At 38.3% G+C, this 20,450-nt stretch overlaps 1 protein-coding gene across 2 annotated transcripts in view; it reads right to left on the bottom strand.

Moving 5' to 3' along the window:
* CAMK2D (calcium/calmodulin dependent protein kinase II delta) overlaps positions 1 to 20,450 on the bottom strand; it is a 139,365-nt gene that overhangs the window by 18,605 nt on the left and 100,310 nt on the right. For both annotated transcript variants that reach the window (XM_030450930.1, XM_030450929.1), the window contains exons 11-18: positions 15,801 to 15,923; positions 14,906 to 14,989; positions 14,158 to 14,200; positions 10,296 to 10,333; positions 8,700 to 8,732; positions 4,332 to 4,391; positions 2,598 to 2,639; positions 36 to 84 (exon numbers count right to left, since the gene is read on the bottom strand). In XM_030450930.1, coding sequence (XP_030306790.1) covers positions 36 to 84; positions 2,598 to 2,639; positions 4,332 to 4,391; positions 8,700 to 8,732; positions 10,296 to 10,333; positions 14,158 to 14,200; positions 14,906 to 14,989; positions 15,801 to 15,923 — 472 coding nt within the window. The remainder of the gene's footprint in view (positions 1 to 35; positions 85 to 2,597; positions 2,640 to 4,331; positions 4,392 to 8,699; positions 8,733 to 10,295; positions 10,334 to 14,157; positions 14,201 to 14,905; positions 14,990 to 15,800; positions 15,924 to 20,450) is intronic.

The following is a 20,450-nucleotide window of genomic DNA, read 5'->3' as shown; positions in this document are numbered from 1 at the left end:
TTGCCTGTCCAAATGTTTCCAGCTTAAAATCGTACCTTTCACATCCTCATCTTCAATGGTTGTATTAGAACTCTCTGTTGATTCCTGTTGAGAAGTAAATGAAAACAGAATGTATAAAACAAGCCCAGCAATATCTGCATGCCTTTGATACTGTTAGTTACAGAGATTCATGCAAAGCCTTGAAGCAGGGTGGGATGTAAATCACAAACAAATGGTCACACACACACATTAAGACATTTCCACCTGCAATGGATGTCAAACACTACCATTCTCTACAGCAGGAAACAGAAATACGTTCTCTGCTGTCTAATGCTTTTACTTCACAGGAATGTAAAGGAAACTTCTTTTCTCTTTAGCATCCCAAGTTCACCTGAAATGTTATGTGAATTACCTCAGCCAAGGAGGAGAGCTTGCCATTTTAGGCTTAGTGATTAAACCAACTGTGCAAAATAAGTCATTCCATTCCAAATTTTAAACATGTACCTTCTCCATTCTACAATTTTCTAATTGGTTTTCTGCTCATGTGACTCAGGCAACATGGGTTAAAAGTCTCCCAGTGATTTTCATGATACCAGAAGCAGATTTTTATACTGGTTTTGTGCTTTTAAAATTTTTCAGAGTAGGTGGAGAATTGATAAACATATGATAACAACTTGGACGAACGAAGGTGTCTGTGTAGTGTTATTGTTAACCAATCAGCCATGAAGAGGAATGACTCATCTATCAGATAGTTTATACTTCAGCCACCACACAGTTAAAAAGGCAAAGCTATTGTGTCTCAGACTTTCATGAATTACCAGAAACATGAAATATTGTGAGCAAATTCAACAAGACACTGTCAAATCTAAGTTGCAGGTACACAGTTTTTGAAAGCCAGTAAGTTTTTAAACATGATTTTTAAAAATCTGTATACTTTCTTGAAAAGTAGTATCAATTTAATTTCTTTTTTAAATTCACAACTCAGTAGCGAAAAGGATTAATAGGTCTGTTTTATCTGAGAGACAGAAGATAGGACTGGTATTTAACTATTTCATTTAACAATTAAATACCAAAAGGTAAATTTGACAGTGCCCTTTATTTACTGTGTCCTCACAAGGCTGAGATGAAGGAATAATACATTACTCAGACCTTAAAAAAACAAACTGTATGTGCATCCATAAATAAAACTACATGAGTAATTCATACACAAAAACTGAACAAGTCACCATGCTCTTCCTGAAATAGTTGGTGTTATATTTTTTTCCCTACACAGACGTATCATGCTCCATTACTTAAAATACTAGATAAAAGTACTTGTCAGAAAACAAAGCTCACACACAAACACAAGTGGTGAACACCATGCACAAGCTCACACGGCAGACGTAGCCAGCAATATTGAAGCATCCACTCCAGCTGCCATACTACAGTGATCAGTCTTTCAGACAAATTTAGGAGCAACTCTCTGCTTTAAGTGGTTTGCTTGTTTGCTGTAACCTTTTGGGACATTGAGTATCTTAATTGCTCTGATTAGAAAGTCAAGTAGATGTAGTCATGCCAATATTTTATCTGGGTTTTCTGTCTTTAGTGGACTTCAATGATAAAGATTAGTGTTTCAAACAGGCTGATTGGTGCCTGTGAGTCTAAACCTGGGGAGGTGAAAAAGTAGCAACATGAAAAGAAAAGCTCTATGTTTGACAGATGCAGGGTATGTAAAGGAATGGGATTCAAAAGCACAACACACACCATCAACACTTCCATGCTTGAGAAATGTCTGCATGCATTATTTTTTTTCACTCAGATTCAATCCTTTTCATAGGAAATAACCACAAGTAGTTAAGACTAGATAAACAAAATGTCAATTCTTTAAGTCAACACTGTAAAGAGCAAAGTTTTTTTGAAGAGTAAATTCTTTCCAGGAAACCTAGGAACATGTGTTATATGTAAATGATATTTCCTGGCCTTTTTCAAGTCCATGCATGAAAAAAAAACAAACCAAACAAAACACATTTTAGGACTCAGCTGCCAAATGCAAACAGCACAATACATACAAAAAATGAAAAGAGGATGAAGAATATAAACACAAAAGAACTCTTATCACTTGAAATGCTACAATGTTTGATACTGTTAAGTGATGTTATGGAAGAAAACCAAAGTCCTGTGCAAAAGACATGTCACAACATGGTGTGTAGGCATGCTGAGAAATAGCAGATGTGATCAGCTGAAATGATGTCTTTATCTAAGGTGATGACTGCACATAAAACTCAGTGTAATCTCACCATGCTCTGTGTTCTTTGGTCTTACTTAGACTGCAGCAGCATTTTTTGGCTGAAACGAGAGGACCCCAACCCACCCACCAAGCCTGGCTGCACAGGGGACTGAACTCTGCTGGGTGCCACCCACTCCCACCCCCCTCCCTAGAGCTGCGGAAGCTCAGCAACCAGCAGGACACATGGAGCAGATGAACACAGGTGGAAACAGGCTCAAGACACACCAGGTGTAACAAATGCAGGAATGAGATTTTCGTTGAAAAATTCCTTTATGGCCCTATTTTGCTGCAGAATAGTGGATGGAATGTGTGGTGTGAAAACAGGAGGATGGAATTGATTCTTTCTGAATACCTTATTTCCATCAGGGTTGTGGATTACTGTAGTTTGGGGCTCCTGAGCAAGAACAGAATAAAGAGAAAAAGAGTTCCCATTGGTAAATACATTCTCATTAGTGTGAGGGAGTGCAAGAAGAGCCAGCTCACAAATGCTGAACACTGACAAGAGCTAAAACAAATGTTAACTGTTGCCAGGGCATGAAACTGGATGTCTGTAATACAGATTTCCTCAACAGCAAGCCAGCAAAAAAAAAAAAAAAAAAGAAAAGAAAAAAAAAAAAGAAAAAAAAAAAAGAAAAAAAGAAAAAAAGAAAAAAAAAGACCATCTCACCTAATGCAGCAGCATGCAGAGACCTTATTCAGGACCAACGTACACAGGGCTTTGAAGCTCTGGAGACCTGCAGAGGCTTTCTTTGCCACAAGGACATATCAAGAATTTTGTGCATTTTCCTGTCCGAGTCAGGCCAGGCAAGAAGGCCAGAAATCACCTCTTTTTTGTTTGTATTTGTATTAAATGATCAAATGAAAATACAGATGACTCCATAAGAATTAAGGATGAATTAACTATCTCTAAGAACTGCCATATTTTGGGGAGCATAGATTACTACCAATTGCTGCCCTGAAAGAGAATCGTAAAACTAAGTGAGACAGTGAGATCTTAGTGTGATTTCCCCAAATCATTTTCCCTTAAAGATAGATTAAGGCAGTCAGCCACCATACTTTCAGCATGGACTACTGTGAGTGGTGATGTCTGGGAAGAGACTGCCACATACTCCTGCATGAAACCTGTTAACTGACCCTTAGCAATGGCTTGGCAGTGTACGAGTCCATGCCAGACGCACAAAAAAATTCAAGGGGAAAAAATGTCTTCCAGTGCGTGTGAATTATCCACATTTTCAAAGTTATATATGCAGGCATAAAGGAAACAATACTCACAAAATTAGGTACTTGTGCACTGCATTTATATTTGTGAGCCCTGTGATGCATATATGCCTAAGAAATAGGAACTAATAATAAAAGCAAGACTGCAAAAGAAATGTTCACAAACAGCAGTCTAATTACTAATATGTTCCTAGCAGAGCTTATTAATGAGCAATGTCTCCTGCAGATTTAAATGTAAGAGAAACAAGCAAAACCATTTAGCACCAGGTGCCTCTTGATCCCAGTGAAGACTTACAAAGTCCTGTTGAGTTTTTGGAAATATGGAATGAAAATCTGAATAAGGTCTATGTTACAGTTGCCTAGCAATAATCCTGTTAGCTCTCCTTGATATCAATACTTATATTGAGACAAAGCAGAGAAAATAGTACAGCATTTGCCTTTTTTTTTTTTTTTTTTTTTTTTTTTGTGAAAGGTTAGCATTAAAAAGATGAAAACAGTCATCAGGCAAAGAGCCAAGAGCAACACAAAATGCATTCTACTCACTTTCTGGCACAGCATGCAAAAAATTCCACTACAGTAACAAATGCTATGACTCTACCGCATCCAGCTTCCATGTAGCATTTTCTATTAATAAACACGCTCAAATGGGCTTCCTCACAAAAAAAAAAAAAAAAAAAAAAAAAAAAAAAAAGAAAAAAAAAAGAAAAAAAGAAAAAAAGAGAGCATAATAAAACCAAAAAAGATTTCCAAAAACCTGTTTTTAGAAAGCAAACAGTGTAAATGCATGAAAAAGCATAAAAGGAGGAAGAACAAACAGAAGACAGTTAAAAACTTCAAGACAGCATGAGAAGGAAGATTCCAGGTATACCAGCGCCGGGGTAGGAATATTTTCCTTGGGGCTGGTTACCACGTTGGTTTTGTTGTTTATCTGTAGGTATGCAGAAAATAGAAACAGACAGGCCTTAGAACTTGCGGTAGGCACCGTATCTATATCTCTCTGTATAGAACATCTATATACAGATATAGATATCTATATATAGATATAGATATGGAAATAAAGAATCACAGAAAGATGAACTTATGAACTTGAAAGAACACTAACAATAGATCCAGTAGCTGGCTGCAACTCTTCCCAATGTGTTATCTATGGGTTTTCAGATTCACTGTACGAAGGTCAATATATGGTTATAGATGACTTCAGCCATGACATTTAGAAGAACAGAGAGCCTTCAAGTAGCATCTCATCACATGTAAGAAGAATAAATATGAGTTTGAAGAAAGTCCTAAATAGCCATTGCCATTTCTTGACATGAAACAGTATTGAATAATTGACCCCGCTTTTCTTTATTTCTATTTACCTATCAAAAACCAATATTTGATTACTGCTAGCTCTCCAGAAATCCTCAGATTTGTTCTACTGGCTTCTGGGAACAGATTTGAATAAATAAAACTGATTCCAGAATACAACTGATGCTAGAAAGAGGCTGTTGCCCTTTTAGCTTTTTTTGTGTGTGTGTGTAATTTTAGACAAAAATAAATGGCACTTGTGATTTTTTGCAACCACAAGAATTCTGCAGCAACTGTGCATCAACCTTTCAATTTTTATATTTTAAGCTGAAAGTTTAAGATTCCATACTACAGAATCTACAGTCTCACTCTATGAATCAGTACAGATCTGCTTAACTGTATATGTAGGTCATCACATTAATACCTAAGCTTAGCACAGCACTGCACCTTCGCATGACTTTTGGCATTTACTTACACAAAATTTTAATTATAATTAAACTGTTAATCAATAAGCTTAAAGGCACTTGATTCTTTAAATCCATTTTTAAGATTCAGCTTTCATAAACAGCATGGTATGAAAAGAACAGAAATACTATGAAAAATGTACTGAGCCACTTTTTACATGCACTAAGAAGCAAGATTGAAGTATAGTAAAGAAGTTTGAAATATTAAATTTTTTCTTTCATAATAATTAGTAAAAAAATATTATGTACACTTTCATTATGTCTAATTTTAACAAGAGCAATCCAAAGCAGCCCGCAGAGCTGGGTGTATAGATATATATTGTCTGGAAAGGCTTTGATCCACACAAAAAAAAATTTCCACTGAACCTTCTAGTCACAGTACTTAATAACAAATGCAGAAAAGACAGGAAAAAAGTCAGAAGTTTTTCCACTAATGGATTTTTGTCAAAAGTGTAATTAATTGCTTCATCCAAACAAACTCCAGCAATTTGGGGGTCTAAAACTGAAAGCCTTTCTAAACCAGTTAGAAAATGGTGATAAAAGCTAAGCAACATACATGAAGAAAGAAGAAATCCTAGAATAGTGGCCCAAATTGAGCTGCGTATGGAACATCTGACTTCTGATTTAAACTTCTGAGTTTTCTGTAGTCTCTCACAGATGAAGCACTCAGCTTTGCAGCCACACAGGCTAACATTTCAGTGTTGTCTATGCCAAGGGCTTGGTGAAATTCCAGCCTTCAGAAGTTAGCACCACCAGGGGAACTCATTGAATGTCACGTCCTCAGCAGGTTGTGATGATTATTTTACTTTGGTTCAGATGAGGCAGCTGTTGATTGCCAGAATTAAGCCTGCATTAACTGAATCTGATTTAGGATATGTCTACAGTATGGAAATGTCAACAGGTTAGGGTTAGTGGCAAATTTCCTTATCTTAGCCAACGTTTACTGGCTTTGAAGAATATAAAGCAACCTTGTTAGTTAATGTGAGGCAACGTTATTTCAACACTAAATGTTTTTCAGTAATATTTGTGATAGGAACCATTCTGCCATTTAGAATGAAAATAACTGTCTTGGATTTGCAATCAATGTTCAGAGTGTTCAACAGCAAGAGGATGAGAAAATTTTTTATAACAATGATTTTCCTACAGAAACTGTCATTAAAAGAAAACATGCTAAATGTTTAATTTATGCCCCAACTTGGCCTAATTATTGTCAAATAAATTTCATTTATCTATTCACAGCTACATCCATAAGTTGCATAAGTTGCATAATAAGGTGTCTAAACTCAAAACAAGGAATAAATACAAAACAAGAATAAATACTTTGTGCAAAAAGTTATTCAAGCGGAGATATTATATACTATTAGCATGAATTTTATATATCAGATGCCTTGTTTTGATACTCATGGGACTGTGAGAAGCATGAAACTTGAACTCCTTACTTTTAGAAAACAAAACTTTTTTAAAAAAGCCCAACCACTTCAGTAAATGAAAATTCTAAAGGAGAATTGTGGTATAGAACATGTACAATGCTGACTGACAGAAAATGGAATCTTCCAAAACAAGAGAAAAGTCACAGATTAAGTTGTATAACCCCAAGTTCATATTTTTATGATGGTGTAGTCATCAAGAGACTATTAATAGAAAGGCCCTAACAAAAGGCAGACAGACATAAAGGAAAAACATGAGGAAAGAAATGAAGATTTCACCAGTAGTAGCTTCACACAAAAAAGCCAAGTTTTATGTCATACAAATGCTTGTGGTTGAATACACAATGAAACCAGGATAATAAAATTTCAGTTCCAATTTTGCCTGAGTAAGGAGAGTAGGCTTGGGTCCCTTGGGGGCAGTCCTATAAAAATAAACAAAATCCACTACAGCTACCACTGAAAACTGCAGGAAATATAGTCAGAACTTCTCAGTAAGATGTTGAGAATATAGCATTCATTAGTAAAAGCAGAAAGAGATAATGTAATTCAAAATACAATTATTTTTTCTGTGTAAGAACTTTGTAAAACCCATTGAAACTTGAGAGAAAACAGCAATAAGCCTGTATGCTTTCTCTCTCTCATAGAATGTATACCTGTGCTTTTATTTATGTACCATAGAATCAGAGAATACCAGCTTGCAAGAAACCTCAAGGATCATCTGATCCAGCCTTTCCAGGCAAAAACATGGTCTATATTAACACACATAGTGTTGTCTGCGTTTAGTTTTAAGAGCAAAGAGAAATAATAGCAAAAAGTAAAATATTTTCATATGAAACAGTTATTCTGAAGTTGAATCATGCTGAAGTGGTGATCTTCTATTTGTAGCAAAGGACGATGGCTCTTATACTAATATATTGCTTGTTTAATGCCACTCTCAGTAGTGCAGGACAGACACATCCAAATACTCCAGAGAGCTGTAATATTAGTAGTGGTATCTTTGCAATATATTACAAAAATATTTTAAGCAACAAAAACTGCATCTTAGGACTTAATATTTCAACTGGTATTTCTATTAAAAAAAAAAATAATTAAAGCACACTCCACCTCCCCACACTCCCTTGGGACACTAGACACCATCCCCTTTCTGCTGACCCTTAGCTGGATGCTCCTGCTGCCACTGATCTTCTGGCACTGAAATTCTATGTCCCCCCTATTGACCTGTATAACTCCGTGTCTGCTCAGACCTAACCAGCAATTTTTGCATTTCAAGGACAGCAAAAAGTGGGGATGATGGATATTTGCCTTGCTACCAGCAGCAGCAACAAATGACATCCCAGCTGATCATCGCAAATATCGCAAAAGTCAGATTCAAAACTGTAATAAACAGGAATAGTGCTAAACTTCTGTGTGGGATCAGAGAGGGCAAATAAAGGCAAGATTATAGAGCAGGCTGAGGAGAAAGAACAGTTATTAAGACTGACTCTAAGTTGGGACATTGGGCAGCCAAGCCTTAAGCTGGGAAGGAAGTTAGCTGGGAAACTGGGGTATGGAAAGGCTGGGAAATTGTGGTTTTTTTTTTTACTCTTGAGTATTTAGCATGGCATCTTGCTCTACAGTGGCTCAATAAAAGTGACACTATTTTACTGGGAACTGTGGTTTGTGTTATATTTTATATATATTTTATGATATTAGTATTACTAGCTTTTAAATAAGGAGGTATTAAAAATTAATAGAAGGCTGTTGCAAGATTATTTTCTTTCTATTTTTCTTTCTATTTTTATTCACCAAGAACAGCTGCATTGGCCAATGTTACATCTACTTTCTTGTTTTTGTATGTCCCCAGGTTAAAAAAAATAAACTCGCTTGAGAGAACTGTGGAACAGTTCACTGTGGATGGTATATAGCAATTGCAGGCTTAAAATTCACGACGTTGTACTTTCAAGTCTTGCAGCTTCTCACAGTAAGTTAACAGAACTAAATGCAACTGTTTGATTTCTAAGTGTGAACATTTCACAGGAGGAAAAAGAAAAAAAAAAGTCTGTCGATAAAGATCCTCACCATCATCTGAACACTCGAACTGGACTTCCTTTTCTGAATTGACCAGTCAGAGAGAAAGGAAAAGAAGAAAATGTGACTGGTTGGATTTGAAGTATCAATGCATGGAGTACAGTATATTTCTGCTTTGCTTTTTTGTCTGTTTGTTTTTAAATTTTGTTTGTTTGGGGTTTTTTAATTTTTTTTTTTTTTTTTTAAGAAAAGGACATCTTAGGCTTCAGGAAGGGGTGGAAAAATGCTATGGATTATATAGTATCTCAGTAACAGCAATGACAAAAAATCAACTTTCCCAGATGCAAATTTACTCCTTTTGCTCCACATGACCCTGCAGACAAACAGCAGAGACATAAAATGTGCTGGAAACCAAAGTATCAAACCCCAACAAGTGTAATTTAGGCAAAATTTTGGCAACAATTGCTTCGAATACTATAATCAAAACTGAGAGATAACAAATACCATCGTAGACCTGTAGGAGGAATGATATTTAAAAAGAAAATGCTGGTCAGATAAGAGTACATAAAATTCATATATTCCACAAGGAAAATTGTTAAGGGTTTGTTTTATTTTTCCATATTACTAGGATATCTACTACTTGGCAGTGAGAAGCGTTGAAATCATAGTGCTCTCACTTCATTTTAAGTCAGTCTCTTGATTTTTTTGATAGGACAAATATGCATATATGGGAGAACAGGAACAACTATACTATGAATTTCATATTTAAGTATAAAATGTTTTATTAAAGTAAGAAGTTAAGATTTAATAGAAAGTTAAAATTCAGGTCAAAGACACACTTCTGAGTAAATAACACAGAGCACAGAAGAATATGTTTTGATTCATATAATAAAAGCTTGAGGCACTTATTTTAGTCTTCAGGAGACCTCTGAGAAAAGAAAAAAAATATTTTTCATTGCTGAGTGTTTTGGTTATTTTCTGGCCTTTTTTCCAAAGTATTTATCCAGAATGTTCATTTGTGAAACATCTCTCCTCCTGCAGGATGTGGTGAGATTAGAACAGGAGCTCTAAATCATGTATAAAAGCTGCCAAAATGTTCCCTTCTTAGCAAGGTCTAATAGTCAAGAAGAGCTGATTTGTTGTGATAGTAAACCCCTCCAGTTCTGCCAAATATAGCAAGTACATCTGGCAGAATACACCTCATGTGGAGCCAAGCCTACCAATAAAATTTGGGTCTTCCAAAGTCTAGTGAAAAGTCAAGGGGAAACACAGAGGCAACAGAACTGCAGATAGACATTGACACCTAAAAAAGCTAACATGCCCACCACCAAACCATTATTTATGTTTATACGCTGATTAATAACATTAATTGCACAATCATGCTTCATTAAAATAGCAAGAAAAAAAACTTTCTCCAGAAGTTTTATATCTTTCACTAATTAAAATGCTGGTTTTTCAAATTTTTAAAATTTGTTTTGGTTTTTAAGCTTCACCTACTAACTTTTACCAATTCAAATATACAGTAAGCAGCACTTGAAAACAAATCCTATAAAGCAAAGAAAGAACAAGAATAAATTCTTATACTAGCCAAAGTTACAGATAGGTGGTGACTAATAAAATACATTTTAAAGCACATGTTTAACTTACCTTAACGCCATCCGGCTTTTTCAGTAAACTCTTGGCTGCTGTAAAATGAGATAAATAATTTCAGTGTCAGGTGGTTATTACTGAGGTCCAACTAACTGTGCTAGCAAACCCCCATTGCCTCCCACCTGCAGATGTTTTCAGCTTTTATTTCCTCCTTTTGCTGCTCTGAGTATAGGAAATAAGTCATTTAAGAATGACAGATACTTAAGAATATCATGTATTCCTTCAGCCATTGCTTAAAGTTGTAGATTAACTGTAGTCAGAGGAGAGACCTTCATGGGTGGCACAGAGGAAATGGAAGCAGGGCAGGTGGAAAAGCAGCAGCACCAACCAGATGTTTCTAGAGCCCACTGGCATCCTAATGATTTTATTCATATGACATGACAGAAAAGTAACCAATCCATGAGGTACCTACAGAGAACAGTGGGGCACAATTCTACCCATTCCACCTAATAAAAAGTAAACTGGGTTTTAAAAAAACACTTTTGAGCAATGGTTCTTTGGGGATTTCTCACTGTGACAGCACCAGTCATCTTGTGTGAAAGGTCAGGAATGCTGTCAATAAGAAAGGGAGAACAATCTTCTAGCAAGGTGTTGCTTTGGAGGTGTGCTTCCTAGGGGTCAATAATAATGTGGCAGGCTTTGCTTCAACTTCTCATGAAGAACACCTGTTATTTTCTGAATCATGTCCCATACTGATTAAATTTCTTCAACGTGGTGGGGACAGCTTTCCTGTACTGTTACCTATGGCTTGAAATTTCACCACTTAAACCTGGCACCAAGAACAAGGCCAAATCATTACAGATGAATACATTTAGACGGTAAATGTGCAACCGAGCACACCACAGCTCTGAGCCCGACAGCATTTACAGCAGAAACACATTCTGGGTGACCTGGCACGTTGAACTAAACTATTCACTATCGTGTAAATGCTTTGTGAGTCACTGCCAAAGACTTGAAGAAGAATAAATAACAAACCAAGCCTGGTGTTTTGGGGTTTTATCGCTATGACCCAGTCTTCCTCTGAGAACGTGTATCATGGTGTAGGTTTTAAAAAAATACTGTCCTATATATGCTGTTTTGCTTGGAAGTAGGGATACTTTTTGAAAGGGAACTGCTGCAGCTAAAAACCTGGGATCAGAGACCATCCTGCCATGGAGCTCCCACCATTACCAGCATCTTTCTCTTTAAAACAGGATACAAATAAACCCACCACCATTGGACTTTGAAAGCTTAAGGTTGCCCAAACTGCCTGAAGATGTTTGAGTTATTCCGTATGGTATTTAAACGTGAAGTTAAATTTTGTATTTGTTGCTTGTTCTCTGGCTGCATTTGCACTAAGTTCTGATTTAGCTCTGGTTCAGCATGCAGAAGATGTAAGTGTACAGAAATAACTAATGTTATCGTGTTGTTTACATTAAAAAAAATGGGAAATGAAGCCAGGTTGATGTTTGTTTATTTCATTAATTTACCAGCCCTCCAAAGCCAGATTTATGGTTATGGACATCAGCTGGTACTATCATTAAAACTCTCACAAGCACCATGATTTACAACTAAAATGAAAAAAAAAAAAATTGCCTGTATTATGCAGCAGGACCATCACATATTTTTATCAACAGAAACACATAACTTAATATTGAAAACAAATTGCTTTACATCTATATTTGAGGTAGGATACCTCAAATAGGATCCAATTGCAGTGTGTGCTAACACGACCTGATGCAACATGGCCTTAAGGTTTTACACAACCACAAATACTGGAGGGACTCCATTAACTTCAGAAATTCATTTAGGGAATGCAAAGAGGGGGAGCTATTTCTAAAATCTAAGGCCAGAAAAAACAGACGTTCATTGCTTTCAAAGCCTGTTTTAGATGATTAGCCCTTTAAAAAAATACAAGAAAACATAAATGAATTCTTGGAGGCTGCTGTTCATAAAAAACTAGGTCCTTTTGCTAGATTTAAGCATAAAACCTCTGAGTTCTTTTAATGATGGACAAATATTACATGTTACATGTAAACAGTTAAATGAAAGCAAATAAAATGAGGGCACCAAAAGCAATAACTACCAGTACCATGTCTATGGCATTGCCAGTATGTCCTGTGAAATGTGCCTATTAAGGGTTATTTTGCAAAATTTTATGCTAAAGACATATTCCATACTCAACTGCCTTTGTTGGTTTTAGCTTGGAATGTGTTTTTAATAATATTTTCATACATGTTTCTGGAAGGGCAGATACTGCATACAAATCAAGTATTTAAAGATTTTGCAGGAGCAAAGCAATTAGCATTTTCTAAATTAAGCCCACAATGAAAGATTTCTTGCAACTACAAGCAATAGCTATAAATAAAACCCAAGGCAGTGCTAGTAGGACAGAAAGCGGACTGAAAAGAAACAGTGTTTTGACAACGTGGGAATTGAAGTGATTTAGAAGCCAGAGCAATTCTGAGAAGAGAAAAAAATGTTCCTTTCACGTGCTGAGGGTCTTACCTCACAAGAAATATAAATTCCACATAAAAGGAAGAAAGAAAAAGGAAAAGACTTATAACCACATTGTTATGGACAAATGACCTTCAAAACAGAATGCTTCACAATGAAATAAAATGAATGAACAATGAATGAAAAACTTAAAAAAATAAAATGTCATCAGTGAAAAACATGTATCATTATGGGACTTTAGGTGAAAAAAATCCAAAACAAAGCCAACACCCCTGTTTCCTTCCCAGGCTGGAATACTAATTTTTAAAAATTATTTCTGCTTTTTTTTGTTCATGAAAGTTGAAATTGACCCTTACATATATGTAGACAGCGACAGCTATGAAAAGTGATGAGAAATGATGTACTCATTCGATATTTAATAAGTATTCATTTTTACAAGATATGCAGCTGCAGCATTCCCACCTTTAAATTGAATTGGCAGGTACTGGCAATTCATTAAGCACTAACACAACGTCATTTACATAAATGCAATATTCTGTGGTATAGGTGTATATTAAATACAGGAACTTAACTAGGAAATTGTATTTTAAGTACTACGCAAATTGAACAAGTTGTTCTTGCATTCATGATTGTGTAATTTATTTTGGATGATTCAGTGCTTATTACTGCTCAAAATATGCCCAGAGCACTACCATGTTTTTGTCCTTAAATTAAATGACTTTACACTCCAGCAGTTACAGCACAGAGTAGGAGGATATGTAAAATTACTGATTTTTAGATTTGGCATTCTTTTTCAGCATTCACTTAAAATTTCAAATGGACAAATGATAAACTAGAATAGCATAGCATGTTTTGGCAATACTACTACCAGACCAATTCTAACTCTATTAACAGAAATATGGGTTTTTTTAGTTTTTGGTATTAATACTTGGTTGGTATAAAGACTAAAACCTCCAGGGATATCACTATAAAATTATTTCACAAATAAATAATATTCCTTGTTGATTCTAGCTAGGTGTTAGAAGAATGAAAAGCAGGACTCATGCTACTATGTTTCTGATTCCTTAGCAAAGCAAGATTATATAAAATCAATTTTTTAATGTTATGCTTTATATTATTATATTATGCAGTATTTAAAATTTTCCTCCACCAAATCAGACAAGAAAACACTGTCTTTTGACAGATATCACTAAGAAAGAGAAGGCACTCACATTCTACTGAAAAACTGTACTATCATCTAAAAGAGATTCTATTTGTCCCAAATACTGTAAATTCTTGTTTGCTTCTGAAAACATTCTTCTCTTATATTCAGATGCTCCTGAATAACAGAGATCTTTCTGTACCACTGAATCCTAATCAGATCTCAGTCAGGACAAATATCAAAATAGAAAGACTGTATTAAGCTGGGGCTCAATGAACATACCTGAAAAATTTCTGGTAGCCAGCATAGTTGTCAAAATGGCCCCCTGTGTACACATACATTTTCTCAAGTTAGCATCACACTTTTGTAAAATTCTGAATGTAAACATGACACAACAAAAAGAGCAACACATGAGTAAATGACAGCAATTGTTAAATTTCCCCTGAATGGTGTCTGTGTATTACCTATTACAGATGAGTGCAAAAATTGTAATTTAATCTCAATTACACCCATCTGCAAACCTGATCCCTCTCAAATATTTACCAGTTGTGAGCACATAATACACAAACCGCAAGTACTCACAAGCACAGTGATCAGCAGCAAAACATACAGCTGGATATGAAACAGAATTGACTGTGCTTACATTCTTTTTAGGTAGGAAGAGTTTATTTTTACTGCACTAAGTAGAAAAGTTCACTTTGCAAAAATATCCTTCTGTTCAGAAAACAAAGATTAATCTTAAAGAATAACCTTAAGAATCTTCCTTCCATTAAATACTTTTTATGTGTATAAATGAAGATTATTGTTATTATTCTGAATCCAACCATATTATGTTATGTTCTACTCAATTCCATGAAAAGTTTAAGATCCTCATGCCAAAAGCTGAGCATCTGTCAAATAGTTCACTTAGGCATAGTATTCATGTAAAAATTTTCTTAGGGATCTTTTGTTTTACACATGGATCAGCAGCAAACATTCTTTTATCTTTCTGTCATTAGCTATCCATCCTTGCAGGAGTTTTCATTCTTACCTTTAGTTTTCTTCTTGCATTGAATTTCTTCAGACAATCTACAGTCTCCTGTCTGTGCATCATAGAGGCAACAGTAGAACGTTGCTACGAGAAGAAGAGAAGAATCATTTTTAGGCACACAGCCAGACGTCTAGTGTTTTATTTATTCTACAACATACATATTACAACCCACATGGTCCAAAACTTTGGCCTTTAATTTCTACTCAGTCTGACTAACCCTTCGTGAAGGTTTCTACACATCTGGAAAACCTCCAAATCAACAAAACTAAGGTCTCATTTTACTCAGCCTTTCCCATGTGTAAAGTCCTCTTGACAGAAACAGAGACCAAGAAAAAACCAGTACAATAATCAAAGAATAATGATTCTGAATTATCATTTTGGAAAACATATTTTACAACAAAAAAGGAAACTTTTATTTACCATTAGTGATAATAGGTGAGGTACTGCAGCAGGAAATATTTCAGAGAAAATTCGGTGGTGCCTGCATTTTCCCTGTCAGTCAACTTAATTTACACCACAATTTTAAAGGCAAGATAATGCAGCATAATGGAGTGAGTGAAAAGCTGGGAACCAGCTTTATGTCTCACTGTGACTTTCAAAGTACCAGCCCAGACTACTCAAAGTTACCTTCTTGTAGCTTTTTTTTTTTTTTTTTACTTTGAGAATTTAAAATAATGCTCTAAGTTTGGATCTTCTGGATCACAAAGTCAAGACAAAGGAATTAACTTCTGCAAAAATCTTATCTTAACTGAGACTTCAATATATGACACTAATGACCGTGTCTGCATGAGTAAGGACAAAAATAATTCCCTAAATACTTTTGCTGTGTTTGGAAGCAAACCATAAGCTGATTTATCTGCCAAGTTATCCTGTTAAATTTGTGGAAATTACTTACACAGATCCATGGGTGCTTTAGTGCTTCTGATGCTGTGATACGTTTTGCTGGGTTGATGGTAAGCATTTTGTTGATAAGGTCTTTTGCTTCAGGAGTCACTGTATCCCATTCTGGTGAGGGAAACTTAAGAGAAAATACGTATGTGTTTATTACTTTATACAATCTTTATACAAGTTCACCTAATAATTTTTATATTTTTGTAAAATTAATTGGTAGCAAAACTAAGTTTAAGGGGAAAAATGCAGTTTGCTACAATTATAAAAAGTTTGAATTAGCTAATTTTATAAAGAGTGTTTTCTTCTTTGTCCTGCATTTATTTGGCTCAAATGCCAAATGCTCAAATGCCTATCTTTACAATAACATTATGCCAACTGAAGTTCATAGCATAAAATAACAACAGCAGACAGAATAATAAGTTTCAGTCATCTGAGAGGCATATGGTCATACAGCACTTAAGCCAGTTCTAGTTTCTATTTTAATAAAGACAAAAATTATTATTTTTGCATTATTATGCAAACCCCTTGTTTGCTTTCTTTCACTGTAAATCTTAATGCTAGCTGTAAAGTTATGGTATATAAATCTAACTGGTTATGGATCAATACCTCCCTGCTCAGCTATATATGTACATGCACTCAAGCATCTGCTCAAGCACAAATGTAATGAAAAAACCCACAAATTACTGTGTTTGTTTGGGTTGGGACAGAGTTAATTTATAGGTAAAATTGAGGTGGAAGGCAAATGAGGAGGATACCCTGTTGGGTGTCTTTTACAAACCACCCAATCAGATGCAGAGGCATTCTACAAATGGCTGGCAGAGGGCTCACTCACAATTGCTGGCCCTTGTTCTGGTGGGGGACTTCAACCTACCAGAAGTCTGCTGGAATTACAGGCTAGGAGGTTCCTCACTGGTATGGAAGATAACTTCCTGACACAGCTGGTAAGCAAGCCTAGAGAGGAGATGCCTCCCTAGATCTCCTGTTCACAAATAGGGAAGGATTGGTGGGGCACGGAGTTGTTGGGGGCTCTCTTGGGCTTAGAGACCACAAAATGGTCAAGTTCTCAATTCTTGCTAAAGTAATGAGGCGTGGTAGCAAAACCTGCACCATGGAATTCCAAAGGGCAAACTTCAGCCTGGTCAGGACACTGGTTAAGAGAGTGCCTTGGGAGGCAGGACAAAGGTGTCCAGGAAGGCTGGACATTGTTCAAGAAAGAAACTTTACAAGTGCAGGGCCGTCCCCATGTGCTGTAAGAATCATAGAATCATAGAACTGGCTGGGTTGGAAGGGACCTCAGAGATCATCGAGTCCAACCCCTGAACCACCGTTGTGGTTGCTAGACTATGGCACTAAGTGCCACATCCAGTCTCTTTTTAAATATTTCCAGGGACGGAAAATCCACTACTTCAGTGGGCAGCCCATTCCAAAGCCTGATCACCCTCTCCGTAAAGACATTCTTTCTAATATCTAACCTAAACTTCCCCTGGCACAACTTAAGACCATGCCCTCTTGTCTTGTTGAAAGTTGTCTGGGAAAAGAGACCAACCCCCACCCGGCTACAACCTCCTTTCAGGGAGTTGTAGAGAGTGATGAGGTCTCCCCTGAGCCGCCTCTTCTTCAGGCTGAACAGCCCCAGCTCCCTCAGCCTCTCCTCATAGGGTCTGTGCTCGAGTCCTTTCACCAGCCTAGTTGCCCTCCTTTGGACCTGCTCCAGGACCTCAATATCCTTCCTAAACTGAGGGGCCCAGAACTGGACACAGTACTTGAGGTGTGGCCTCACCAGCGCTGAGTACAGGGGCAGAATCACTTCCTTGGACCTGCTGGCCACGCTGTTCCTGATACAGACCAGGATGCCATTGGCCTTCTTGGCTACCTGGGCACACTGCTGGCTCATGTTCAGCTTCCTGTCAATCCAAACTCCTATGTCCCTTTCTGTCTGGCTGCTCTCCAACCACTCTGTCCCCAGCCTGTAGCGCTGCATGGGGTTGTTGTGGCCAAAGTGCAGGACCTGGCACTTTGCCATGTTGAACCTCATCCTGTCAGAATCAGCCCAACTCTCCAGTCTGTCCAGGTCCCTCTGCAGAGCCCTCCTGCCTTCCAACTGATCCACACTCCCCCCCAGCTTAGTGTCGTCTGCGAATTTGCTGATGATGGACTCAATCCGCCCATCTAAATCATCAATGAAGATACTAAACAGAACTGGGTCCAACACTGATCCCTGGGGGACACCACTAGTGACTGGCTGCCAACTGGATGCAGCCCCGTTTAGCACCACTCTCTGGGCCCGGCCCTCCAGCCAGTTCTTAACCCAGCACAGGGTGCTCCTGTTGAAGCTGCGGGCTGACAGCTTTTTCAGGAGGATGCTGTGGGAGATGGTGTCAAACAGTTTGCTGAAGTCCAGGTAGACCACATCCACAGCCCTCCCCTCATCCACCAGTCGGGTCACCTGATCATAAAAGGAGATCAGGTTGGTCAGGCATGACCTGCCTTTTCTAAACCTGTGCTGGCTGGGTCTAATCCCTTGCCCATCCTGCAGGTGCTGTGTGATTGCACTGAGGATGATTTGTTCCATAACCCTGCCAGGCACTGAGATCAGGCTGACGGGCCTGTAGTTTTCCGGGTCCTCTTTCCGGCCCTTTTTGTGGATTGGCGTGACATTCGCCAACTTCCAGTCATCTGGGATGTCCCCAGTGAGCCAGGACTGTTGGTAGATGATAGAGAGAGGCTTGGCAAGCTCTTCTGCCAGCTCCCTCATCACCCTTGGGTGGATCCCATCCGGTCCCATAGACCTGTGGGGATCCAAGCATCTCAGTAGGTCACTGACTGTGTCCTTCAGGATTACAGGGGGGCTGTTTAGATTCTTGTCACCTTCTATAAGCTCCAGAAGCCATCTGTCCTCAGGGTAACCTGTCTTTCTGTTGAAAACTGAGGTAAAGAAGGTGTTAAATACCTCAGCCTTTTCTTCATCTTTGACAACTATATTCCCACCCGTGTCCAGTAAACAATGGATGTTTTCCTTGCCCCTTCTTTTGCTGTTGATGTATCTGTAGAAGGACTTTTTGTTATCCTTCACAGAGGTGGTGAGATTCAGTTCAAGTTGTGCCTTTCTCTCTCTAATTTTCTTTCTACACAACCTAACTATATTCCTAAATTCCTCCTGAGTAGTTAGCCCTTTTTTCCATAATTGGTAGGCCCTCTTCTTAACCCTAATTTCTTTCAGAGTCTCCCAATTCAGCCAGACCGGTCGACTTCCCCACCAGCTCGCCTTTCGGCACACTGGGACAGCCTGCTCCCGTGCTTTCAAAATTTGCTCCTTGAAGTATGACCATCCCTCCTGGACCCCTCTGTTTTCAAGGGCTGTTTCCCAGGGTATACTCTGAACAAGTCTTCTGAATAGGCCAAAATCTGCCCTCCAGAAGTCCAACATAGAGGACCCTCATTGATGACCCTCCTTGTATCCCTGAATATTGAAAACTTTATTATTTCATGATCGTTAAGCCCCAGGCGTCCACTGACCACCACATCTCCCACCAGCTCCTCTCTGTTTGTGAAAAGAAGGTCAAGCAGGGCTCCATCCCTGGTGGGCTCATTTACTAGTTGGAGCAGGAAATTATCCTCTATACACTCTAGGAATCTCCTAGACTGCCTCCTCTCTGTGGTGTGGAGTTCCCAGCAGACGTCTGGCAGGTTAAAGTTGCCCACAAGAACAAGCGATGACAATTTTGAAACATCCGCCAGCTGCCTGTAGAATAATTCATCATCCTCATCATCCTGACTGGGTGGTCTGTAACAGACTCCCATCACGATATCAGCCTTGCTGGCCTTTCCTCTGATTCTAATCCACAGGCACTCCACCTTATTATTGCTGACCTCAACTTCTACAGTGTCAAGAGACTCTCTAACATACAGAGCTACCCCTCCACCTCTCCTACCCTGCCCGTCCCTTCTGAAGAGCCTGTAGCCACCCATGGCAGCACTCCAGTCATGGGAGTCATCCCATCACGTTTCCATGATAGCAACTGCATCATAGCTTTCCTGCTGCATGATGGCTTCCAGCTCCTCTTGTTTGTTGCCCATGCTGTGTGCATTGGTGTACATGCACTTCAGCTGGGCTGCTGGTTTGTCTCTTATCTTGGGTAGACCATCCTTAGGCTTCGTTCTGGAGAGCCCAGTTTCAACCTCATCCCCCTTCAAACCTAGTTTAAAGCCCTCCTTATCAGCCCCTCCAACTTATAAGCTAGAGTCCTTTTCCCCTTGTTAGTTAGATGAAGCCCATCTGATTTGAGGACAAAAAAAAAGAAGGTGAGTCTTGAAGCACAGGCTTGGCTCACTCCTGAGCACGCCTGCAGAGAGGTTAGCTGCTTTGTCTCAGCACCACACTAACTTGGTTGCGCCACTAGAGCTCATCACCGTTAGGGTGAGGCTCTGAGTCTTGAACCCACGGCCTCAGCATTGCTTGGGTTTGTCTGTATAACTGCCTGCCAACCGGCTGCGCCACTCACCAAGCCTCACCAAGACAATAATGGTAGGGAAGATGACTGGCCTGGCTGAACAGGGAGATTTTGCTGGGACTTGGGAAAAAAAAAGGAGAGTTTACCTCCTTTGGAAGAGGGGGCAGGCAACTCAGGATGAGTAAAGGGATCAAATGAAGTCA

This window comes from Calypte anna, chromosome 4B (assembly GCF_003957555.1).
Source record: "Calypte anna isolate BGI_N300 chromosome 4B, bCalAnn1_v1.p, whole genome shotgun sequence".
Classification (NCBI taxonomy): domain Eukaryota; kingdom Metazoa; phylum Chordata; class Aves; order Apodiformes; family Trochilidae; genus Calypte; species Calypte anna.
This window is presented reverse-complemented; position numbering and strand designations above follow the sequence as displayed.